This window comes from Corvus cornix, chromosome 21 (genome assembly GCF_000738735.6).
Source record: "Corvus cornix cornix isolate S_Up_H32 chromosome 21, ASM73873v5, whole genome shotgun sequence".
Classification (NCBI taxonomy): domain Eukaryota; kingdom Metazoa; phylum Chordata; class Aves; order Passeriformes; family Corvidae; genus Corvus; species Corvus cornix.
In genome coordinates, this window is record NC_046350.1 from 4,659,875 (window position 1) to 4,685,866 (window position 25,992).

Consider the following 25,992-nt stretch of genomic DNA (forward strand, 5'->3'; position numbering starts at 1 on the left):
CTGCTCCTGCTCGGTGCCCTCCGCCGGCTGCCCTCGCCCCGCAGCCCCCCCGGCCGCTGGAGGATGCGGCGGCTCCGCTCGGACACCGGCCCGGGGCTGCGCCGCGTCCCGATGGACAGCGAGGAATAGAGCCCGGCAGGAGCCTCTCCCGCCGCTCCGAGCGCTGGCAGGGAGCGAAGGCGAGCCTGCGACCGCATCTTCCGGAGGGATCCGCGAGTTTGCGGAGGAAAGGAGCTGTTGGGCGAAAATAATCAGATGCTTTAGCAGCGCCGGCGAGGCAGCGCCGCATCACCGCGCTCCGGCCCCGCCATGGGCACCGGGATGTGCTCGAGGAGGCAGAAGGGGCTGCTGCAGACCGGCTTCTGCCTGCTCACCGTGGCGTGCCTGGGCTCCGGAGTTTTCCTCTACAACCACTTGCAGCAGAAGGTGCGGAACGCCGAAGCGCTGGCGCAGAAATACAAACAGCAGCAGGAAGCGCTGTCAGCCCAGCTCCAAGGTGAGTGACCCGCTCTGCATGTGTCTCCGGGGGTGTGTGTGTGTGTGTGTGCACATCCTGCCCCAACTTCTCTCCCTCGCAGCGTTACCTGCCGCTGGCTTTGCTGCCCAGCCACACGCAGGGTGCCCTGGGGACTTTAAAGGCTCTTCTTGCCTTTAAAGATGCTGCGCCTGTTTCCTTCTCCCTCCCCCCCCGCCTTTGGCTGTCTGGAATTAGAACAGCCTTGAGTCGCAGCAAAGGGGGATCGGAGCGTGTTGGATCGGAGAGCTCAGCTGCGTCACGTCTATTCCATTTCTTCTGCCTTTGGCTGCAAATCTAAACCCCCGTCACGCTAAATGTGAAGCAGGAGAAACGCAGGGGCTGCTCGGGCAGGCTCTGAGATGCGGCTCCGCTCTCTGCCCCGTGTGGAAGTGAGCAGGGAGGGAAGGGATCTTTCACTAAAGTTTGTTGTCACAGTCTGCTGCCCGTTGCCTTTGCAAGGCGATAAACCCACCTCGTTCTCAAGAGGTTGATCCGGGGCTAGAAAAGTCTTGCCAGCATTTTTGGGGCTGATGGATGCTGCAGATTTTTAGCTCCCTAAGAAGAGGGGAGGAGGAGGAGGAGGAGAAAGAATTGGCTTTTCTGATCCCGCTGACCAGCACTTGGCTCCTCTGGCAGGAGCTGCCGGAGACCGGAAGGCAAACACAGCGTGTGGATTCCTCCTCCCCCTTTCTCCCCTCGTTTGTCCTCCTTACATAAATGCCTCACTGTGGGAAAATGGGATTTTAGCCCACGGGGAGATGTCGGCAGGGAAGGCTGAGGACACGCGGTTACTCCACCGCTGAACTCTTATCTCCTTTGTCTAGCCTATCATTCCAGCCTTACTGTGTCTGCCAAGGCGACGTTTCCAGCAGCTGTCACAGGATTTGGAGCCTCCGGAGGGATTTGCTGAGCTCCCCGTGGAGAGGTTTGGTGGGAATCCCCTCGGGGTAGCCAGCACTCGGGTGTGTAATGCTGGAGGACGGGCTGCCTCTGGAGTGCCCAAATCCATGTGGTCAAAATACTGTTCTACTCAAGGTCAAGAGATTAATTTCACCCTTTCTCCCCCCTCCCCCCCTCCCCCCCCCCCCCAAAGAGCCAGTTTAGATCACAGTGTTTATATGGGAGCTCTTCCCCGGCTAAAATCAAACACAGGGGATCTGTCGTGACCTCCGTGGATACATCCTACAGCCTGTATTGCTGGGGCATTCTGTGACTCAACGTTTATGCCTTTTAGGGTTAAATCCTCTCCCGGTGGTTCTGCGTGCAGTGCTGTGATGCAAATGGAGCATCCCGCCGGGGCTGCTGGTGCCCGGGGCTGTGTGTTCCTGTCGGCAGAGTGCGGGAGGCTGGCTGTGTGTTCCACCCCACGAAACAAAGCCCGGTCAGCCTTGGGGATTGATCTAAAGTGTGTTCAGCGCTATTATCTTATGGTTTGGTTCCATCTTTCCTCACTGCACGAGGCAATCAAACACCTGCAGCTCAGTCCCAGCTCAATTTCCACCTGCATCCCGAGTTTGGGATGTGCAGAGACCGGCAGGGCAGAAGTTAACCCACTTTCCTCTCTTTTGTGTCAGCATCTCTGCTCCTCTTGGAGAGAGGGGCTGCTTCTCCAGAGGATGACAGTGGTAGCCTCAGAGAACCCCAGTTTTGGGAACAACAGGCCAACAACTGAGCCAAGCTCATGTTTTTTCCACCCAAATATGTGTCAATGGCAGAGCTGCAGCCTGTTGCTGGGGTTTCTAACCCCCGTCAGTCCTCCCAATCCTAAATACAGTTGTTGCCATGGCTACCCTTCTTTATTTTGAGAAGACACTCACTTGTCCAACAATTTTAACAAAGGCAAGGCTTCTTTTTGGGTTTGGCTGCCGGGAGAAGCCTGGCAAGTGGCGGATGGGAGCGATGCTCATGGGAGTCTCGCAGTACAGAGGTGTCTGGCACACGGGGCCGTGGCTCTGGTGCTGTGTCTGCTCCCTGCAGGGCTCTGGGGACAAACCTGGGGCTCTGGGCTTTGTCCCTGCACTTGTTGCATGACTTTAATTCCTGTGTCTTCTTCTGCACCTGGTCCTGCCTTTTCAGCAGGGGATTTCATTGTTTTGGCAGCTCCTTTGGCAGCAGGTGACGGTGCTTTAGAGCCGAGTCCTGGCTGGATTCCAGCCCGGATTTAGACACTGACCACCCTCCATTCTCTCTTGTAAAAGCAAATTGTTAAAGATTTCCTGGCTCCCTGGCCTCCGAACTGTGCGGTGCCAGTTTGGTCGTTTGAGTTGTTGCTGTGTCTCACCACAGAGATGAGGATAGAGTCAGAGAATTTGGATTATCCTGAGCTGGAAGGGACCCACTGGGATCATCAAAGTCCAACTCCTGGCCCTGGACACCCCCAAGAGTTGAGACACTGCTGTGTGCAGTGCTGACTCCCTGCTCTGTGTAAAGCTGAACCCACTTGCTCTGGGCTCTGGGGACCTGCAGGAATGGCAGGAGAGATTAAAACTTTCTTTTCAAGTCATTAGAGGTTGCTTCAGTTTATCTGACTTTTAAAAACAGGGTCAGGGAGAGCCAGATTTTGTGTTGTAAAATCCTGAATGAACAGCCAGTGATCCGGAGCTGTCCCTGAAGCCTCCCCTGCTCTGGGATGTCAGGATCTGTGGCTGTGGGTGTTAGCACAGCCCATTGCTACAGATGCTTCCCATTGGTGGTGGGAAGCTCCCATCACATCAAAGCCTTGCCCTCAGGAGCTCTGCTAGATAAGAATGCAAGAAAGTCAGATGTGAGAAAGTCGGAAAGTGAGTGCCCAGGGCTCCCAAATCCTCTGGGAAGTGGCTGATGTTCTCAAGCTGACAATTCCTTTGGACAAGGCTTTCTAGCACGGAGTGGAGAAGCACACACGACCCATGGCGTGCTCAGCTGGGGAAGCCCTCAGGGTGACATCTGAGCAGTCTGCTGGGAAAAGTGTTCCTAAAAATACAGCTGTCATGGAGGAGACACTTGGACAGCTGCAGAGATATCCCTCCAGGTTGGAACCACTGCTGGAATGCTTTGGACAATATCAAAGTCCGAGTGGAGTGGCCCAGCCCAGGGGAAGCATCTTCATCACTGGGATGTTAACAAAGATAAGGAAGGAGATAGCCTGGCTCAGCCGTGGCACTGCCCCTTCCTGCCTCTTGAGGGAGGTCAGAAGGGACAGAGGAATTTGCTGCTCCAGCATGACCTGAGAGGGGCTGGCAGGCTCCACAGACCCACTTGGAGTGAGAGCATGGGCTCATTCAAGATTTCAGCAGGGAATGGATCAGCACTGGTTTCATGCACGCAGACATCTCCCCACTCGGTTCATTTTCCTGGACACCGTGTGTTACAGCACGATTTGCCCCCAAAGGTCTTGGCTCTGCTGGGATCTGGGCTCTGGAAGGTTTCTTTCATCACCTCTCCCTCTGAGTGCTGCCCAGTGCCATCCTGGCCCATCTGAGGGATGAGGAGCCTGTTGGAGCTGAGCGTGGTGGCACTCACACATCGGAGCGGATTCAAGCCACCATCCATCAGGAGGCTCCTCTGACACTTCCATTTGTCAGGTGGCTGCTCAGCCCTCTCTGTTCTCGAGCTGTTTTGTGTGTAATGGGCTGCTTGGTTCAGTTTTTCTCAGTGGGCTGGGTTGTGGAAGGGGAAAAAAAATCTCTCTTCTGCACTGAGGGCCAGTGGGTTGTAGAAGGGGGAAAACATCTCTCCTGCATGGTGCTCATGCCTTTACAGAACAGGGGATTCTGGCTGCTTGAGTCTGGCAGGGACTTGGCCCACAAAAACCCAGTTTAGCCACTGACCACTAAAACATCTCCTGGGCATCACAGCTTGGGCTCCAAAGCAAAACCTGAGTGCAAATACTCACAATTTGTGGGTGAGACTGGTGTGTTTTATCAGGAACACCCATGGTCTGCAGCCCAAATGTTCTCTCCCTTCTCCAGGCAGGAGAATAAATATGTGGGAAAAAAAAATCTGTGGGGATAAATTTGAGGTTTTTGTCATGCTCTGCCTCTCGCTGCTTCCACAGTGGTGTACGAGCACAGGTCCCGGCTGGAGCGGTCCCTGCAGAAGGAGCGAGGCGAGCACAAGAAGACAAAGGAAGGTGAGTCCCTGGCATGGGTGGCACAGCAGTGGCCAGGCAAACCCCCAGCTGTCCCCAAAGCCCCTCCTGCCTCAGTGTGGCTGTCACTCAGTGGAATTTGGGAACAGTGAAGTGGAAGTGGCGTGTCCGGTGCCCATGGGCAGAGGGTGCTGGCAGGTGGGCTCTGTTCTCTCCACTCCTACACTTGTCCTCAGGCCAATCTGTGAGTAACACTCCCCCTGTCGTGGTGTTTCAAGTGCTGACTAAACCTGGCACTGGTCTGTGCTTTTTCCTTGGAAAGATGTCAGCTTTCTCCCAGAAGTGAGCTGAAGATGCTGAGCTCTACGAGTGCTCAGTGCTATCAGCATCACTGCCCTCCACGGTGGACAATGCAGACTGTCAGACCCTTCAGAGCTGATGCACGGAAGGAGAAACAAACATGCAGGGGATTTTAAGACCATGAAACACAGCAGGAAGCAGAAAGCCAACAGATGAACTCATGTGCCTTTCAGCAGAGTGCTGTGCTTGGGTGTCAGGCCCCTCTGCACCAGATTGTTGTTGGCAACTTAAGAACTTGGGTTTTATCTTTAACAGTGGTGTGTGGGGTAACACCCCTGCTCCTCACTCGGGCATGCTCTGTGCTTCTGGGTGCTGGATCCAGCATCCAGGTTTGGCTGCAGCTCTGTGGCTGCCTGGCTGAGGCAGAAGCTGCATTTCTGTGCTGCCTCTTTAATTAATTTGGTGAGGAAATGGAGCACCCTAATACACGTTACCTTGTCGTGGGACCTTCCTGTTTTAAGGAGGTGGCAGAGATGAGATCAGCACATGAGTTTGGGTCTCACAGCTTTGGTTCCCCTTTTCCAGAGTCATCTCTTGTTTCAGAGCACCTCAGAAAGTTTTTCAGCTTCCTTGACATCAAGCTGCAGCTGTTTGTGTGCTCAAGTAGGAAATCACCAATGCACTCGCCTGTGGAATGGGAAAGGAAGGACATTTGGGTGGACAGCTCTCATGGAAAATACTCCCACCTTCCCAAGGGCATGGAATGATCTCCCAGCAGCATCTGCATTCCAGCTTATTGACTTACAGCCTTTTGCTCAGCAAGGGGCTGAGTTCCTTCTTCCTTCCCCCTCCCCTCCAAAATACAAACCAGATCCTTGTGAAATTCCAGCTCATTAAATCGTCTCCTTTTCTCCCATTTCTAGATTTTTTAGTGTACAAGTTAGAAGCTCAGGAAGCTCTCAACAAGGAGAAGGTAGGTGTGGCTTATCCCAGGGTGTCTGTGGAACAATGGGAAATATTTTTTTCTGGTGCCACCAGGGTCGTGAGGCCACTGGAAGGCAGGGAAGGCTCCGTGTGTGCATGATACAGGCTGAACTTTGGCTGACTCCTCTGCTCAAGGAGTGTGTGAGGATTTACTCCATCTCAGGGAAAGGGCTGGAGCTGTTCTGCCTGTTCTCCCACGTGTGACAGCCGAGGAGACGACTCCCAGCTCCTGGTGTGGCAGGGGAACTGCTGCTCCATGGGACAGAAGAGGCCTGGGAAGGCTGAGTGCAAGGCTCACCAAGGGGAACAAGGGCAAGAAAGGCCATGGGGGTGCTGGGGAAAGCATATCCATTGTTTTCTGTCTCCAGGGATTGTCAGATGATTTTCACCAGCCTGTGGACTTCCCACTCAGCAGGGAAAAGGACTCTTCAGTGAGGGCTGGGAAGAAATGCATCCCTGGGATACAGTCTGTCACATTCACTCAAGTTATCAGGCTGGGTTTATTCCTTTTACCAGAGCATCTGGGGATGAGATGCTGGAGAAGGGGAATCACTTTTAGCCCACTCCTCTGGGAGTGAATGTCAGCCTGTGACAGAAAAATGTCTGAATTTTTGAATGGTGGGCAAGTCCTTTGCAATCTGGGCTTGTTTGCTGGGGATATTTCAGACTGTAGTGAGGATTTATGGGGTATTTATCACATTGAAGTGGGGACTGTAGTGGCAGTCCCGTGGTGCTTCATTTGCTCTTCATGGTGCTGCTTCACTTTGCTCTGAAGTGCCCAAACCCAGATCCCAGCAGATGTTTGTGAACCTGCCTGTACTGGGGCTGTCCCCTCTCAGGTGCCACTGCTGCCCTGGGGACAAAGCCTTTGGGTGATGCACACCCAGTGTGAGGGGATGATGGTGCTGGGGTGAAAAACGGGGACACAGAGGAAGGAGGTGACACTTAATGGGGCATGAGCTGAGCTGTTGGGCTGGTGCAGACCCCTCTGGAGGGGTGAATCCCTCTCCTCTGCTGCTTTGTGCCAGCTGAGCTCAGTTTGGCTGCTGTGCCTGGTTACAGAGTTTGCCCGAGGCTCACTCCATTGCCTAGTGATCCATTTTTTGTGGAAACGGTGCAATTTCTGTGTGTGGGCGACAGCCTGAGCTCTGCTGCTTTCTCTGCCTCCCCCTCAGCTGCTGCCAGGAGAGCTCAGCCTTCAGGGAAGGGGATTTACTGTGCAAAGCTCCTTCAGCACCAGGCCTGGCCTGGATAAGGGGCTGAAGGCTGGGGAAACCCACTCTAAATGTGAATTAAACATGCAGTCAATGAGCTGCTGGATAGGTTGCTTGGAAAAAGTTCTTTGGGAAGGTTCTTTGAAAAGGTTCTTTGAAAAGGTTCTTCAAAAAGGTTCTTTGGAAAGGTTCTTTTAAAAGGTTCTTTGAAAAGGTTCTTTGAAAAGGTTCTTCAAAAAGGTTCTTTTCCAGCCTTGCAAGCTCTGCTCGTCCTCATGGTGGGCTTGTCCCAGGCCCTGCCCATGGGTGTGAAGGGCCAGCAGGGATTTGGGCAGGTTCTGCGTGGTTTTTCTCCCTGCTGTGGATTTTTCTGGACTCTAATGGCACTGTTTGGATCTTTTTCTCCCCAGCAAGACTCCATGAACAGATATGGGGCCCTCAGTTCCCAGCACAAGATCCTGAAGGTAAGGGAGGTCTGTCTGCTGTGTTTTAAGGGATGGAGACTCCCAGGAAGAACTGAGGGATTCCTGCACTGAGGGACGAGATCCCTGTTGATCCACATTCCTTCCTGACTGCTCAGGTCCAGGGCAGTTCCCTGTTTGTTCTGTCTCAGGTTACAGCTTTCACCTACACCTCGTGTCAATGGGAGCCTTTGTGCACTTTTATCACACGGGGTTTTGCTGTTTTCTCTGGGTCTCTCGGTGTGAAAATGGGTTTATTCATTGGAACTTGCCCTTTGGGCTCGTACAAAATATTCCAGCCCGTGGAAAAGGCTCAGAGCAGGGCAGCTTATAGTGTTTCATAGCATTTTATAGAATTTTGTAGCATTTTATAGAATTTTATAGAGTTTTATACCATTTTATAGCTTATCACGTGCTCTACCTGAAGCATATCTTGATGTTCAATTTTGCTTTTGTTGGAACAGCTCAACTGGAGGCTGCTGGGGTGGTTTTTTAAAACGTTTTTAGTCCGAGCCTTGGCAGTGAAATGCTAATTTAACTCCGGGATGGAGAAAGAGGGCTGAGTTCCAGCAGCCCTGAGCACCTCTGGGCTGGATTTCCTGAGCTGAGCTGGACCTCCAGCTGCCTGGCTTTTGGATTCAAACTTGGGGGAAAAGGGAAGTACAGTTCTGTCTCTTGGGTATTCTCCAGCTCTGTGGATTCTGGGAACGCTCTGCAATAGCAACATTCCTCTTCATAGCAACTGCAGGCTGAGCAGAATGCTCTGCTTTGCTTCTCTCAAGGGGACACTCAGAGCTTTTTTGTCCTGGCTCCCTTTCTCTTGCTTCCTTTTATTGAAGGGGTGGGAAAAAGAAAAAAAAACCCAACCATCTATTTTTTAAAACTACATTCACAGCTGCTGAAAGACAAAACCAGCCCTTGGGACTGTGGGAGATTTCAAATCCCCCCCCCACTCAGGCTGAAAAGGCAGTTTTTAGCCCAGTTTCTGCTCATTATGAGGCTGTGGGTAACACTTCTGGCACTGGGGCCCAGGCAAAAATGCTTCCCAGTGGAGCTGGCTTGCTCAGGAGGAAGATTGCTGCCAGGAATGTCATCACCTAGGAAATGGGACACGTCATGCTGAACAGAAGCAAGTGAGCTGGAGGTCCCAAATGTGACCAAAGGGTTCCATGAAGCCACACCAGCACATCTGGCTGTGGTGTTCCTGGCCACTGCTGCCACCCTGCTCTGTGCTGGAGTCCTCCCTCGGTGGCTGATCCACATCTGGAGCTGGCACAGAGGGGTGAGGGGCTTGACTTTGCCCAAAAATAGCAGCTGGAGTCGTTGCCTGTGTCTGGGTTCCTGCTGGGGCCGGGCTTTCTCCTCCAAGTCCTTTCTTCCTCATGAGTGGAGATGAAAATGCTTTGCTGCCATCACTGCAGGAGGCATCCTGGCATTCCCTGCAGCAGGCCAAGGAATTCTGACATGGACTTCCTGAAGCTGCTGGAGCATGAAAAATGAGGTGTGGCCTTCCTCTGCTTGTGGGTTAAACATCCAGCTTATTGAGTGTACTTTGTCCAGTTGCTGTCCACAAAGTTAAATCAGGGCAGAAATAGCTGGGTTTGAGGTGCTGTTATTGCCTTTTTCACCTGATCATTTCTCCCTTGGGGAGAGAGATTTGAAACATCCTGGGCACTCTCTGCTGTTTAATGATGAGAGAAGTTGCTGCTCTGAATCCTTCCAGCTGAGTGCAAGATCTCCTGATTTTTGGGACATGAGCTGCCTTGGGAATGATATGATTTCCCTGTTTTGCATTGTGAGGGACCCAGAAATGCCAGGACAGCATCTCATCCCTCACCCCAGCTGCACTAAACATCATTTACACAACATCCATGGGCTGTGTCCTGCAGCTGCTGCTTGACTGAGTAAAACAGCAGAACTGTGAGCTGGGGAAGGGAATATTCTCACTCAGGTGGACATGGGAGGTTCCTGGGTTCCTCAGGATACCTGGCCTTGGTGGGACTGACTCAGTCAGGCTCGCAGATAATTGAATTCTCTGAAAAGCAATCCCACGTGGGGTGTTCCAGACCTCCTGCCTGCAGCTCCTGCAGCAGCACCTTTGGATTCCTCCTGGAGTTTGCACACTCTGGTCCCAGACAGCCTCAGAAAGCAGCTGGGAGTGGGGATGCTCCCCACTTCTCTCCTTCCCCAGCCTCCTGCTGCTGTCAGAGGACGAATATTTCCCCCCTTCTTCCTGCCTGGGAGCAATCTGGGGACACTAATTATGCACATCACCTTGCAGGCAGAATGTGGCTTAGAAATTAATTGGCCTGAGCTGATGAGGACTTAAAATTCCTTGAACTTCACAAGAGTTTCTTGTTTAAATCAATCTTCCTTGCTAATGCTGTGGCTTCCAATGTGTTTGGTATCAAAATGATTTTAGGGAAGGGGTTCCTCTGCAGTGCTTTCTGCTAGGGGCTCTGATGAGAGCTCTAAGTACCTTTGAAAGCCAAAGCAGGAGTCTCCAGTTCTCTTTATTTTGCCTCTGGATCTTGTGATCTGATTAACCTGACATTCTTGTCTCTGTTCTGTCTCTGGGACCCCTCCATCTTTCCTCTGCACTGCCTGTATTTTTGGAGCACAGCTACATCTCTTTAAGTGGAGGATAATTGCTTCAGGGGGGATGCCTGGGCCACAGACACTTTGTTTTCCTGGAGATAAACACGAGCATCGATAGCATTTAGAGGTTTGGGGTTTTTAAAACAAGATTTGTATTTTTTTTCCCTCCCCGGAAGCCTGATTGAAATGGCTGCCTGAGTCCTGAGGAGGGATTGTGTGGCAGGGCCAGGGTTCACCTGAGAGCCAGTCAATCTGCATACATAATTGGTGTTGACAAACTGGATGTGGAAGGAATCTCTGGGTTACCATGGTAACAAAATAAAAGGAGGTGATTTCTGGTTCAGCGGGTCCCAGCAAAAGGATGTTTCTGTGTGGTTTGTTCCCGGGCTCTGCAAGAGGGGAGGGGAGAAGAGAGCAGCTTTCCAGCCCACTTTTATCTGGTGAATCCTTGGCCTGCTTGGAATAGTCCATGGACTTGTGAGAGTCTCGTTACCCTGGAACCGGATGCCTGCGAGCCCTGGGGTGCTGTGGGGAACATGGGCTCTCCCCGGGTTCTGCCAGAGGATCCCTGCACAAGCTCTCCCCTCCTGTTGTAGCAGCTCTGAGGAGTGGCTGGGAGAACTTCCAGGCTGTTGGGAAGCAAAGCAAGCAGAGGGAAAACCGCTGGGTGTCCAGGTGTGTGTCCAACCCCTGAGGAGGGTCACGGGAATTAGACCCTGTCCCTGTTCAAAGGTGACAATTCCCATCCTGCAGTGTGCTGGTGCTCCATGGCAAGGAGCAGGGAATGTCCTTCAGATGTCTGGGATCTCTGGGAAAGCCCTTGGATTTGTGTTCCACAGGGATGTGGTTTGATACCAGCAGATGTCAAGGCCTGCACTGCGATGGATTCCTGCAGGGAGGAGCAGGTGCAGCTCCTGACTCTGTCCCAGAAAGGGACTTGTCACCAATTCTGCCTCCAAGGAGACCCCCAAAACCTCTTCCCAAAGTGGAATTTAGTTGGCATTTCACATCTTCCCCTGGACCACCGAGCACAGAGAGTGTTTGATTGTACCTGGGATTTCTGGCTGCCCCCTCAAGCAACTCATTAAACACACGCTTGGCAATAGCTAAATCACTCCTCTTGTTCTGACTCTGTCCCTTCTTCTCCTCCCCAGAACCAGCACGACGATGTCAAGAAGCAGCTGCTGGACCTGCAGCTGCAGCACAACAGCCTGAAACTGGAACACCGCAAGAGCCTGGAGACCCACAGCCAGAAATTTGCCCAGCTGCAGCAGGAGAAGGACAGCGAGGTCACCAACCTGCAGGGTGAGGGTGATAAAAACTGAGAAAACACCAGGCAGGGGAAGGACTGGGATCAAGAGAGGGCAGAGATTCCTCTGCAGGCCCCCAAAAACACTCCCAGGAACAATTCTGTGGGACAATGTGCAGTGTCTTGGCCTCAGCTGGAGCATTGTCCTGCCTCAGGTGGTGGTGCAGGAATAAATCCTGCAAATTCTGGCATTGGAGCTTGGGAGCAAAATGAAACACACTTTTTGTAATTAATGGTGCAGGTCTGTAAAATGCAATTTAATAGTGCAAGTGTTGTAGGCAATGCTGATCCCTTTAATTCCCAAAGAGTGGTTTTTATTTATTCTGCTGTTTAATTACATTGTGGGGCTTTTAAGGTTTGCATCTGTTCTTACTTGATGAGGTCTGGAACATCAAAATCTGCTCCTGTGTGTTTGGGTTTTTTCCTCTGCTCAGCAAAGCCCAGTGTAATATCTGATGAGCTTTTGGGTTGGAAGGGGGGAAATTGAGGACAAATAAGTGAAACCTAAATATTTGATTGTCTCTCTTCCTGAAATGCACATTGTTAGAGTGGGATGGAGGGGTTTTTGCTAGTGAGAGCTCCATTCTCAGTTTGATGTCAATCTTCACTGCAAGGCAAGAGCACAGCACCCAACCTCAGAGGTGAAATGTGTTCTCTCAGGGCTGAATACAAAGAAAAGAAACCCCCTGTAATCAGAAATATCTGTAATTTTGAGCCTTGTGTGCAATTCATCCTATTGCAGTCATGGAAAAATTCCCATCCCAGCCCATAGTGCAGAGAAACCCCAGTTCATCCTGCTCTGGGGATATTCTGAGAGATCCAGGATCCAAAATAAGGCTGGCATTTTGGGACACAGCCTTTCCTTTCCATCCGAGGGTACACGGTGACATCCAAACCCCGGCACATCGCATGCTCTGCAGCTGAAGCACTCAGGAGTGTGCAAAGAGCTTGAAAAAGCCCAACCTGGAGGCTGCAAGGCACAACTGTTCCTTAAAAGCCCAGGAATAAACATGCCTGAGGACAGAACTGTCCCATGATTATTTTCTCCAAGTGGGTCATGGGGTTTTTTTTTGGTTGGTACCATCAAGAGGCAGCTTCTCTGTGCAGCAGGAGGGAATCTGTGAGCTCAGCAGAGCTGGCACATCCCTCTTGGGGTTCTTCCTTAAGCTTCCAGTTCCTCCAGGAAGGGGCAGTGACTCCCTGCTCCCCCTTCTCTTCATCTACAAGGGGGAAGTGGAGTAAAAACCCAAATTATCTGACTCCTGTGGCAAACAGAGTGAGAGCCTGAGCTGAGAGCAGGAGTTAGGAAAGAGTCTGGAGAGAAGGAATTCCTGGGAGTGCTGGAAGGAATGATGAGCAGGTTTGTAATTGCTGGGCTTGGAGGGATCTGTGAGGTGAAGAGGAATTTGTGGTGAGAAAGGGAGATGCTACACTTGAAAAAATCCCTCTTTTAAGGAAATTTCTTCTTCTCCTCCTGCAGACACGGTGTTTAAACTCAGAGAAGAGAGCAAGCTCCTCAGGAAGGCCCACCAGGAGGTTCACACCCAGCTCCTCAATGCCCAGGTAACCACCTGGGCTCTGCATTCCAATATTCTCTAAACAGTAAATCCTGCCACCAGCTGTGTTCCAGGGTGGTGAGTTGCCTGAAACAGTGCTGGGAGGTGTTGGGAGTGTAGATCCACTCTGTAAAATTCTCCAGCCTGGAATCTGTCCCAGCAGCTGAAAATACAAGTTTGCTGCCCAAAGTCCCTGAATTCCCAGCCCTGGAATGCCTCCCCACATCCCAAATACTTCCAAGTGATGGTGAATTGATGGGTACAAGTTTTGCCTCCATCTGGTTTGTCCTGACTGGAAGTTTCCAATGAGTTCATATCCCAGGAACTCTTCTTGGCTGCCTTTTCCTTGTTCCTTTTATGTTTGCTTTGCTGAGGGGTTTTGTTGGTGTTTATTTGGATTTTAATGTTAATTTTAAGGTCATATTTCAGAGGGAAGAACTGAAATCAACAGAGCCTGCTCAGGAATTAATTTCCTGCTAAACTTTGCTTGCTGCTTGGAAGTTTTCCCACTCTGCCAAGTCCCTAATTTGGTCCATTTCCAGCACATGAAAAGGTCTCCCCCCTCAATTTCCTATAAATAACCAGGGTGGAAATGAGGAGGTTTTCCTGAGTGGCTTTTGGCTTTTTCAAGCCCTACTTTTCAGGGTTGGGGATGAATGAAAGAAGCTGCAGGAGAGAGAGGAGGGTTGCATTTGCTTACCCAGTCCAGGAGAATCGATTTTCCTTTGTCTTGCAAAGTAAATTGGATTGTCAGGAAGGATTATGCCAATTATTGTCAGCCCTGCTGGGATGAGCACATCCAGGGGGAAATGCCTCCACTGGAAGGAAATGAGGTGACCTGGAGGTACAGGAGGAGAGGGAGGCCAGGAGTGCCAGGATACAATCCGTGTGCCAAGGCAGGAGTTAATCCATGGCTCCTGCACTGAACAGCATCAGGAAAAGGATCAGTGCAACAGCTCAGCACTTCACAAAGGGGAAATGCAGAATATCCATGAAATCTGGAGGGAAATCTGGGTTTGTCATTAATGGTCGTGGATTTTCTCCAACCTTTCATATGGATAAAATACAGATTTTCTTTAGAATGTACCTCTGCCAAAGAGTGGCTCTTGCCAGCAGGGAGATGTTTAATCCTGTGTGAGGTTTCTCCGTGTCCTTCTCCCCCCTTCAGGCCCAGATGGAAGAGTTCAGGCAGCTCAAGGAAGCTCTCCAGAAGATGCCAGGCTTGAGAGGAGGAGGAGGAGGAGGAGGAGGAGGAGGTGGGAAGGGGCAGCAGCCCCTGGTGCCAGCCAGCAGCCAGCTGCAGCCGGGGAGGCAGAAGGTGTGGTATTCCCAGGAAAACCCAGGGAGCAGCATTCTGCAGGGCTCCTGGGGCTTTAAAATAACCATCCCAGCTCCCTCCAGCTGAGAATTCACTCTTGTCCTTCCTTCCTTCCTTCCTTCCTTCCTTGCAGGCTTTCCAGGCCAGCCAGGAGAACCGTCCGGCCGGGAACGCGCTGCCCTCCGCGGCGCCTGGCGCTCAGCAGCCGGCGGGGCAGGGATCCCACAGCCACGACGGCCCCAGGCCACAGCCACAGGTGCCCTTCACCCAGCCAGCCCCAGCACACGATGCCAACTCGCTGCCAGAGGCCGTGCCAGCCTGGCCAGCGCGGCACGGGGACGGCCACGTGGTCAGGTTCACCCGCACCATGAACAGCCTGCCCAACGGGAACCCAGTAGGTTCCGCACTGGTTTTGTGTGGTCTTGGCTTGTGAAGAGCTCAGAGTTCTGGGATTTGTGGTGCTGTGAGTGTGGGTGGTGCTGGCCTCAGGTTTAACACGCTGAGGAGCTGGTGGTTTCACAGCCAGGCTCAGGGGTTCTTCTGTGAAGTGTGCAAAGAGTAAATCATCACGGCAGCCCCCCCCTCCCAGCCTTCCTGGGGTGGTTGAGAGGGAGTTATGGACTGCAAATCTCTAAAAAAAGACAATAATTGCAGTGTGGCTGGGCTTTAATTACAGTAATGTCAATGTGTGGGGGTGTTTTAAGGTAGTTTTGTTGTTCCTCTTTTCCTGGAGATTCACCTACCCCATACAAGCCCGGGTCACGTAGGATCTGAATGATTCCTTTTTGGCTGTGTTAAGGAGGAGTCTTCTACTGCAGGGTGGGCAGGACTGTTGATTTCTTTGGGATCATTTCAGAATGTTTGTTCTTTGATAAAGGATTTTCTGGCCCATAAACCTGTCCAGATTTGGGGGTATTTGATATCCCAGGTGTATCCTTGTGTCTCCTCTGCAGGACGTGAAGATGGTGATGCGCATCCAGGTGCGAAGCCACGAGGAGAGCCAGGCTCCTGGGCTGTCCCTGGCCGGCCCAAGACAGCCCTCTCCAGCAGAAAAACCTCCTATGCTGGACAGCCACCACTCAGCAGGGAACAGACAGGTGCAAATGCAAAGGTTGGTGACACAAAACTCTTCCAGTCTCAGCGTTCGGGGTGAAGGTACCAAACAGGAACATCCCAGGTCTCTCTCTCCTTGTGTTTATTGTGGGTCTGTTTGAAAGATGTTGGAGGAACAGCTTTTTTTTGGTGTGTTACTGGTATTGGTGGAATTCCTGGGAGTCTGGTCAGGGCCCAGGATCCAGTGGATGCTGTGCAGGCACAGGGGAAGCTGTTTATTGTCTCAGCAGCACTGGCAGGAGACTGCTCTGTTCTGCAAAAGGAAGAAAATGTCTCTCTGAGGCTGCAATAAATCAAAGTCTGGCCACAATCCAAAAAGTGACTCTGAAAATAGTGAAAAAAGTTACTCCTTTAATTTATTTATCCCCTGAGTGTGTGCAGGTCGTGTCTGTTCAGTTTATTGGAGCAAACAGGATTTCATTTCTGTTTTATCTGTAGAGGAAACTTCTGGATTTCATTCTAGACTCAGCCTGATCCTGCCCTTTCTTCCCTTCTATTTTTGTCTGTTCACTTAACCTGTGCCCTTTCGAGGGCAGAGACTGTGCTTTGCTTATTTCTTTAACTGGCCACGTCCTCCCCAAAGTGCTGGGATAAATCACATCTGCAGGGACACAGCTGGAACAGCTCTGGGGATGTTGTGGTTGCTGCAGGCAGGGCCGGGTGTGGCTGTGACTGAAGGTGAGGGTTGTGATGGCAGAATGGCCTTTCCTCACCATGCAGAGCCCAGCCAGGTTCCTGTCACCGTGTGAGGCAGAAAATGCAAATATTGATTTGTTTGGCAAGGGATTTCGGGGAGAACAGGGACCCCGGGGTGTCTGGTGTGCTTTGCTTTTCCTGGAGCTCTCACCGAGGAGTTACAGAGCAGCTGGAGGCTGTTGTTTACACGGGCTGAGATTTGTGATAAGGAGCACACAACCCAACCCTGCCAGAGCCAAGAGCAACACGGGGCTGCAGCAGAGCACAAAGGGGCCCCACAGCCAGGAACTGCTGCCCTGGGAGGCTCTGACCAGCGGGTTCCAGATGAGCTCCTGGTGGCCAACTGGCATTTTAATGGTTTTATAATGGGGAAGTCTGAGCTGAGGGCTGGGTTGGGATTTTCCTCACTGGAGAGTTTGTGTGCTGGCTTAAAGAGCTGCTGAAGCTCAGGCCATTTGTCCTTTCCATCAGTTAAAACCTGAAATGTCTTAAATAGGTTTTTAAATCTCATGTAGAGGACAGGCTGGAGCAAGCAGTCATCCTGCTTGGAACTGCTGTAACTTACTGGGGTTAAAAGGTTTTGCTTCACTTATTTTTGAGTCCCTACCACTGGGATGTCATCCCTTCTTTGCTTCTGAAGCTGTCCCTGACTAAGGCTATTGAGCTATTTGGGAAGCATTCATTTTACTTTAGCAGCATCTTCATTTTCCATGACGTCGGGACAATAAAGGAGACTTGTGGTTTCGGTGTTTTTAAACCCTTAGATGTGTGTGTTTGGGTATGTGTGAGGCAGGAGTAAGAATCTATTCAGAATTGGAGTTTACTGCTACATGGATGTCATTGTCATATGAATAATATTAAGGGAGTTCTACCATAAATTGTATTTACAAAGCAGAACTTATTTCGTACTCTGTGCCATATTAAATGTTCTTTTCCAAGCAGATATCACTGTAATTAATACAACCTGCTAGTTTTGACCAAAAGAAGTTAAATTAAGCCAGACTTCTGCATGTGTTGGAGTATTTTTTTGCGCTGCTTGCCATTATGAAATGGTTTTATGGAACATGTACTGAGGCCGGGGGTTCTGTTTGGTTGCAGCTGGAAGGACCTCGTTAGCAAGGTGAACGCCCAGATGGACGAGGAACAAGCCCATGGGTACCCCAAGAACCTTCACTTTGCCCCCAAGGCCGGGCAGGAGGTGCAGAGGGGCAGCCCCCAGCCCCCCAGCCCGAGGAGAGGGCCAGAGCAGGGGGTAGAGAAGGAGAGAGCGGATGAGGAGGAGCTGGAAATGGGTATGGAAATGTTTCATTCATGGCATTGAATTCCTCTGCACACACTCACAGAGCATTGGCTGCCTCAAGCAGGTCGAGATAAACCACCAGACTGGTGGCAGTGGCTTTAAGGAGACCCCACTGACTGTCCCTGTCCCTGTCCCTTGCAGATGCAGGAGTGATCGAGAGGGAGGAGAACGAGCACTCACAGAAAGAGGCTGTTGTCCAGGAGCCCATGGTGAGTAACCACAGCATCATAAAGCCACTCAGTGCTCTGGGAGGGACCTTAAAAATCCCTCATCCCACCCCCTGCCATGGCAGGGACACTCTCCACGATCCCAGGCTGCTCCAGCCTGGCTGTGAAAAGGCTGCTGCCGTGTTTCATCTGGCTTGGAATAAGAATCCAATAAATCAATAATGACCCAGAAGTTTCTATCATGTGCAACTCCAAACTCCCTGGATCTGGAGGGATTCAGAGGGATAACAAAGACTGGTTTGGGGATTTTTTGAACAAACACAAACAGGCTTGGTGAGGTGCAACCAAGTGCTCCAGGCCGGTGCTCCTGCTCACTGGGGAAGGGATTGTTCTGCCTCCTGAGGGAATGTCCTGCCAGGTATTTCTTTTCTTGTCCAGATGCCAGATGATGCTGCAGATCCTGCCCAGGACCCCAATAACCAAGGTGAGGATGAGTTTGAGGAGGCTGAGCTGGAGAGACCCGACTTTGAGGAGAAGGTGGGAGGCTCGGAGAAGTTCAAGGAGCCCAGCATCAAAGAAGAGTCCAAGGAGAAGCCACCAAAGGTGACTGACTGGGACAACCAGCAGGGCCAGGGAGGGATGCCCAGCTGTGGGTGGGTGGGCAGAGAGCTTAAGGACTGAAAGGAAAACATCATATTCCTGGATGGATCCATAATCCCACTGGGAGGATGTGGCAGGCAGGAGAAAGCTCTTTAGCAGGTTGGTCAAAACCAACCTAATTTTTCTTCCACTGGTTGTAATGGAGCTTGAAATTTACATTCCATAGGACTTTTTGGTTCTTTGTTTTGATTCTGCTTGTGTTTCTTACCACTACAATCAGCTGTGCAACTCCAACTCCGGGGTAGAGTGGAGCAGAATAAGGCAAGGTGCCAGAGTTTAGGAAATTATCTTTTAACCAAGTGCCAGAGCTTGCTCTGGCCTCGTCCTCTCTGCTTGTTAAGTCCCCCCTGGCATTTGCAACACCTTCATGGCTGGAGAGATGTGGAATAGGGCATGGCTCACTCCCAGCTGCTCCTGGAGAGGGGCTGGGACTTTTCATGCCCTTGGGACCAGAACCAGAGACAATAATCTGAGTCTGTGCTCGGTGCTGGTCAGTGCAGCCCTGTCCAAGGCTCCTGGCAGCAGCAACAACATGTGAGAGCTCTGCCTCCTTGTTTGCCTCCTTGCAGATGGAATCCATTTATTTAACAAAGTGTTTCTTGCTGCCTGAAGCCAGACTCTGCATCAGGGAAATGTTCATTTGTTTTGACAAGCAGCTGAACGTTTAAAAAAGGAGTGTTTTATCTGTCAGGCTCTAAAATCATGATTAATAGTGGGATTAAGAAAGAAAAAAAGAAATCCAGGCCAATGAAATCAAATAGAAGAGAGATGCTGGCACCAGCAGAGCAACACCTCCTTGAGATTGGTGCAAATGTGGAAAGAATTAGTGGCATAAATACCTGGCTTTCAGATCTGGCTGTGCTGTACTCACTAAAGCTCTACCCTCAAAGTTTCCCTGAGTCGTGGGGCTTGAGGCAACAGCCCCAGGGCCCTCCTGCTGCAGGAGAGACCTCCCTCTCCAAGTGGAAGGAGCTGCCAGCAGGTGGGAAAAGAGACTGGGTGAAGAAAGTAAATGGAGTTGGGGTTGCCTGATTGTCCCTCTGCTCCCCCTGATTCCCAGTGCAGCCCAGACTTCCAGAGCTGGGGCTCTGATCCAGGGAGCTGTGTCCCTGGCAGGGAATGGGAGCAGGCTGGGGCACTCTCAACTGTGTCTGGCTGTGTTTTTCAGGATGCTGGCAGACCTGCCAAGCCCAGGGAAGACCCATTGGACGACTACCAAGAAGATCAGGAGCAAGAAATTGTACGACACCAAGGTTCTTCCTCTTTCCCTCTCTGGTGTGGCGTCACCTGGGTGTGTTGGCAGCCAGGAGCTGGGGAGGACTCAGCTTTTAGGGACTCCAGGTCTGCCTCTGCCTGCTCAGTGAGGTCTCCAGAGCAAACCTGGAGCCCACTGCTCCCTTTTCCCAGTGTTCAGAGCACCCTTTGTGCCCTGTGTCCCATCCTCCTTTCGGTCTGCATCCACCTGCAGCAGCTCAGCTGTGGGATACTTCCCAAGCAGCAACTGGGAGGAATTACAGGAGGAATTGCAGGAGGAATCGCAGGCTGTGCCAGTGCAGCAAGGCCAGCTCAATGTGTTTCTTCAAGCACGGGCTAGAGAGGATCACCCTGGTGCCTTCTGGCTCACAGAGATAGAAATGAATCCTCTTCCAGCCTCATTCATTCTCTCCCTGCCCTTTGTGAGTGGCTCCTGAGGGTTTTTTCTGCAGTTTCATCAGGATTGCTGAGGAGTGAAAGGTTTGGGCTGCCCGCTGGGAATGAAGGGAGTGGGGAAATAAGGGGTGGGCAGAGCAGAGGTGGTGTCAGGTCTCCTTCCCCTGTGTGAATCCAGGCCTCTTGTAGGTGTCTACACTGGATGGCTGGAGCTAAAAGCATCCATGGAGGCTGTGCTGGCTGCTGCACATCATGGGTGGGGTTTGTGACACGTTTTAAACGTGGTGGATGGAGGATATCTGCCACTCATATCAGCTCCTCCTATCAGCTCCTCCTATCAGCTCCTCATGCAGCAGAGGCAACAGGCTGAGACATCAAAGTTGCATTGTACTGCCAGGATATTAAATGTGCTTAAAACACCCTGGCTGATCATGGCAACACCTCTGTGTCCTGCCAGTGACACCTGAAGGTCCCTGGCAGAGGTGGATTCTTCCCTGTTTTCCCAGGTTTCCAAAGCTGGGCTGCTTTGGTGGGACAGCTGTGCTCGGGAGCAGCATGGTGTGCTCTCATTTAGGGTCTCCCTTGCTGATTTTTCCTTCCTGGCTGTTCCCTGTGCCCCCAGGAGGATCATGGAGGTGAGGTGGATGACAACGATGACCTGGAGCTTGTCCAAGAGCAGAGGGACCGTGTGGGAATGCAGGGAGCTGGTGGCAAGAAGGATGACTACTTCTGAAAGCTGCTGAAGGAAAACGGGATACTGCAGGAACGAGGGGATGGGAACTCCTCCTGGGAACTGGCTCCTGTATTAAACACTGCCCAGAACAAAGGCAGGAGGAGGAAACTGTCTGCAGGCCCTTGCAGGGGGTTTGCAGACCAGAATTCCATCTCGGTGTGGGGCTGCCGCTGCCTCCCCGGGCGATTGGGAGCGCTCTCAGACTGGGAATGATCTTATCCTGCTGCTTTTCTTGGAAGCACTTTTTGATTTACTGTGTTCTCTACCCTCTTGTTTTTCACATCCCCTTTCGAAGCTGGAGAGGGTTTCTTTGGTGGGTTTTGGGGGGTGTCTTTCACCCCCCTGGGTAGCGGAGGGGTGCCTGAGCTGGTCCCTGGACTCACTCGACTGATCTCTAATACAAAAGAATCTGTCTTCATAAATTACTTTACTCAGAAGTGTTTCTTTAACACACACCCTTTGCTCCCCTCTGAGTAGGGTGGGGAGGGAATCAGAAGAAGTTTCCTGCTCTTTGTCTGGAGCTGTGCAAGAGCACCAGCCATGGCCAGCAGCGTGTGTGTGTGTGATGTGAACACCTGGACCCCCTCCCTGGTGCAGAGACCCTCCAGAGACTCGGAGCAGATCCTTGTAGAGTTCTCCTTTCCTTGGCTTTGAGCTGTGACAGTCCTGCTGGGCTCGGAGTGTCCCCATGGAATGCTGTTGCCATGGAACCCTGATGTCCTGGGCCCCTGGAGGTGAGGGATGGCCTGAGCTAAGACAGCCCTAAGACAGGGACAGCCACACCAAGAAACGGGAAAGAAGGAATATTTGCAGCCCAACGAATGCAGTTCCAACCTACTTGGCTTATTTCCAGTCTCCCAGTGTTTGACTGGGAACTGAGATAAATTTTGCTCCTTTTTAATTGGCAAGTTGGGTGTTTCTTGTGCTGATGCAGTAGATTGAAACTTGTGGTACTTTACTTGCCCTCCAAAAGACATCTTACCTGACCTCAGGGAGAAAGAAGGAACAGTCAGGTGGAATTTAAAATGAAAGGAGAATGGGCTTAATCACGATATGTCAAAGCCCAGGACCTGTTTTAAGTGATAAGAACAGGGCAGAGCTGTCACACCCCCTGCCCTGTGCCAGACCCTGTGTCTGAGCTGTCTCCTGCTTCCTCATCACCACGTTGGAAATCTCAGACTCTGGAACCTCACTCATCAAACACAGCTTGTGGCTGAATGTCATCACCTGGTAAAAAATCAGAGCATCTTTGTTCTCTGTTTGAATTAGTTGGGCTCTTTTTAATCCCTTGTTTGTGGCATATTTTGCAAGCACTTTTAGACACTGGGAAAAACAGTATTTATTTCCCAATAAGCTCAGCCTTTTTCATTCTGACAGCATTGATTAGTTTTTCTTCCACTGGTTGTAATGGAGCTTGAAATTTACATTCCATAGGACTTTTTTGTTCTTTGTTTTGATTCTGCTTGTGTTTCTTACCAGTACAATCAGCTGTGCAACTCCAACTCCAGGGTAGAGTGGAGCAGAATAAGGCAAGGTGCCAGAGTTTAGGAAATTATCTTTTAACCAAGTGCCAGAGCTGCTCATCGAGCCCAGCAAGGAGCTCCCTGCAAAACTCTGGTGGGGTTTAAGATATCCAAAATGCCCTGAGATGGTTAATGCTGCGTTAGTGCTTTCTCCTGGCAGCCCTGCTGTGTGAGGCAAGGCTCCTCTATAAATAGCACACTCACAGCACATCAGCTGTGGTTGCAGTTACTGCTTCAGAGCATCCTGATCAAAACTGCCTCTCATTCCCAGCTGGGCTGCTGAGATGCTGTTGTTTCCCAGGTCAGAGCAGCATCCCTGACCACACAGGCGTGGCCCCAGTGCCAAAGCTCCGTGCCCAGGCTGCCCCAGCTGTGCTCAGCACAGCTCTCCCTGCCTGCTCCTCTCATTCACGGCTCTCCCTTAGCCTGGCACTGCCAGAGCAGGGAGGTTCAGCCCTCACTGGGAGTGAATCAAGCACTGGAAATAGAAGCCCGGTGGGGGTGAGGCTGCTCACTGATTCAGGCTGCAGGATAATCTAAATTAGGAGGCAGATTCTCTGCGTTTGCATGTCTAGGATGAGTAATCCTCAAAGTTATGACTTGGAGGGAACTGTGGCAACTCAGCCCTGAATGCGAAGCTTGGAGGATGCTTTAGGAACCATATGTCATATGCTGCCCTTAGCTGAGAGCAAGCATCTCTGCCCTGGGGATTGTCTGCCCTGGCCATATCTGAGACTAAAATTAGCAGAGTGTTGCATAAATTGTGAGCTGTAGGTTGTCAGGGCTTTGTTGCCTGGCCCATAGGGAGTCGCCCCTGTTTTAATACTCGTTCCCTGTTTCCTCTAAGAAGAGACAACAAACCCAGTGGAGGAGAACCAGAAAAGCCAAAACCCCGTGGTGCTGGGTCTGTCTGGAGGCCTGTAAAGCAATCTAGGATGCTGCTGGGGGTTCAATGTCTAAAGCAGATCACAGGGTTTGGCCTGAGCAGCAGAATGTTGAAGCGATGACATGGAAAGGCCAGGCTGAGTTTTACTGCAGACTGGGGCACGGAACAAGGTCTCAGGAAACAGATGGATTGCTAAGAGAGCAAACAATGAGACAAAGGATTCACATGAAGCCAGCAGAGGCAGGCTGACCAAGCCAAAGCATGTGGACTTGCTTGGCTCTGGCATACAGAATTGGGTTTTTGCTCAGAGACAGAGTGCAAGGCCAAAAGTGCAGCAGAAGGTGTAGTTAACCTGTAGTGTTATGAATTTCTTGATGGGTTCAGGGTCTTCACTGCTGTGCCAACCATTTTCCTTCCCTGCACCACGCTCCAGACCCTTGGATCTCCCACCAGAACTCAGAGTGAGTTGTTAATCACAAGCTACCACAGAGACTGCTGCCAGATCTCTTCCCTGGAGATGGAAACGATGACAGCTCTGGAGTACAATCTGCTCTTCATCGCTGTCAGGAGAAGGACACAAACTTTGAAGGAGGAAAAACTTGCTTGGTTTGGCTTCAGCCACTTCCTGAACACGCTCACATTTCTCAGGAAGGGCCATCAGGTCTCCAGTTTTGCATCCTGGCTGGAATTCCACACGTAAATTTGCCAAGAAGTGCCTTCAGCAGCACAGCACCTCTTCCTGCTCCAATAACCGAGTCTTTTCCAAGCCATAACCCCACCTTCAGCTTCCTTTTCTATGCTGATCCTATTTTTTTATTGATTCCCATTGGTCCCTCTTGGTATCAAAAGAGATTTCTGGCAACTTTCCATAGGGTAGGAGACACTCCCATTAAATCCAGTTTAAAACTAGATGTGGAAACAACTTGCAACGTACTTTGTATTACTTAAATTAAATTGAAATTAATTGAAAATCGAAATTAAATTAAATTGAAATTACTTAAAGATTTCCTTAGGAACCAGACACTTGAAAAATCCAGCAGGAGAAGGTGTCCTGATGTCAGACCATTCATGTTCAACGCAGCAGAAGGCAAAATTACTGACACAAATTCCACACTGCTGCAAATTACACTTTGTGTATATGCAAGCATCACCTTCCATGCATGGTTTGGGTTTGGGTTTGTTTAGGCTATGCAATAAAAATAGGCCTCGGGATCTTATTTTTGGTGTATTTTCGACTTACATAAGACAATTAAAATTTTGTTTTTAAAGGAAACATACACAGTAAGCTGCAGATCTTGTGTTTCCAAATAGGTAACACATTGAAGAACTACAGCAGTGTGTTTAGGCACATTTCTGAGGGTCTGACAAAGTAATATGTTAATTATTCTATTTTACAAGTTAAATATAGACAAATGCCTATGTTTTGCTATAAAATCTGGAACACAACTCTATGTAAAACCTGATCAAAACAAACAAAAAGAAATGTCGCTTTTTTTCCCTGCTACTCAGAAAACAAAGGACTTAAAGCAACTTTTACCAATTTAACAGCTCAAAGGATCTCCAAACACTGTTTAAGCCTGTATTTTTATTATTGCTTCATTAGGGCTCTTTTCTTTCCACATTTAGACAACTCAATACTCTCGTGTACCTCTCTCATGGTCGTTCAGAGAACATTAATTACGGTGTAGTGCTGGGATGGAGCACTGCTGTCTCCTCCTGTGCTGCAAAATCAGCTGCTGGCTCCGCATCCAGGGATGGATGGAGGGCTGGTCCTGCTGCAGAGGGAGGAAATGGCATTTGGGGGAAGCAGCAGGAAGAGGAGTATCCTTGTTCCTTCTGTCTCAGGGTGTGCACTAAGACCCAGAGTTATCCCTGCTCTCAGCTGACCTCCTGGGAGGGTCTCGTGTCTTTCTCCCTGTCTTACATCCTTGCCGGGTTTATCTGAATTCCCAAAGCCAAGAGGTTAAAGCAGGCTGGGTGTGCGGTTATCACTATTTAAAAAATAAAATAAAAGGCGTGTAAGCTCCATTTCTTTGAACAAGGTTTGCGTCAGTTGAAGGGGAGCTCTGTCACCTTCCCCAGCCCTGCCGTGGACCGAAGTCCTGCTGGTGTCAGCCCCCGGGGACAGAGGCACCTCCCGGCCATCCAAAGGCACATTTCTGAGGGTTTTAACCACGTGACGTGAGAATTATTGTGTTTTACAGGTTAAATATAGACAAATGCTTCTGTTCTGCTATAAAAATTAAAGCAGGATCCTATGTAAAACCAGATCAAAACTACGGACCAATTTAAAATTAATTAAAATTTGAAATAAATGTAAATTAAAAAAAAAAACAACAAACCGCATTTTTTGGTGTGGAATGAAATCTGCAACTCGAGCAAGACTGGACTGAGCAGTCCCCCCCAAGCGCCGGGGGAGGGATGGAGGGGTCTCAGCATCCCCCGTGCTGGCCCTTGTGGGGTCTGAGCATCCCTGTACCAACCCTTTCAGAGTCTCAGCATCCCCCGCGCCGGCCCTTGTGGGGTCTGAGCATCCCTGTACCGACCCTTTCAGAGTTTCAGCATCCCCCGTGCTGGCCCTTGTGGGGTCTGAGCATCCCTGTACCAACCCTTTCAGAGTCTCAGCATCCCCCGTGCTGGCCCTTGTGGGGTCTGAGCATCCCTGTACCGACCCTTTCAGAGTCTCAGCATCCCCCGCGCCGGCCCTTGTGGGGTCTGAGCATCCCTGTACCGACCCTTTCAGAGTCTCAGCATCCCCCGTGCCGGCCCTTGTGGTGTCTGAGCATCCCTGTACAGACCCTTTCAGAGTCTCAGCACCCCCCGTGCCCGCCCCCGCGGGGTCTCACCATCCCTTGTGCCGGCCCTTGCGGGTCCCAGCACTCCCGTGCCCGCCCCCGCGGGGTCTCAGCGCTCCGTGCGCCGTGCGGAGCCCCGAGAG

At 50.9% G+C, this 25,992-nt stretch overlaps 1 protein-coding gene across 3 annotated transcripts; it reads left to right on the forward strand.

The window, feature by feature from the left end:
* On the forward strand, positions 1–25,082 carry LOC104693306 (Golgi integral membrane protein 4-like). 3 transcript variants are annotated; one of them, XM_010405877.3, is made up of 14 exons: positions 1–496; positions 4,554–4,628; positions 5,810–5,859; positions 7,495–7,548; positions 11,298–11,448; positions 12,933–13,015; positions 14,177–14,326; positions 14,460–14,720; positions 15,280–15,437; positions 17,234–17,427; positions 17,577–17,644; positions 18,041–18,205; positions 19,431–19,515; positions 20,535–20,652. In XM_010405877.3, the coding sequence occupies exons 1-14, from the start codon at positions 310–312 to the stop codon at positions 20,549–20,551; spliced, it is 1,698 nt and encodes a 565-aa protein (XP_010404179.1). In that variant the 5' UTR covers positions 1–309; the 3' UTR covers positions 20,552–20,652. The 3 variants fall into 3 exon arrangements, with proteins under 3 accessions (XP_010404179.1, XP_010404178.1, XP_010404181.1); XM_010405876.4 differs by having other exon boundaries at positions 5–496; positions 19,431–19,502; positions 20,535–24,266; XM_010405879.4 differs by lacking the exon at positions 1–496 and adding an exon at positions 1,609–4,080 and having other exon boundaries at positions 19,431–19,502; positions 20,535–25,082.
* The last annotated feature ends 910 nt before the right edge of the window (positions 25,083–25,992 follow it).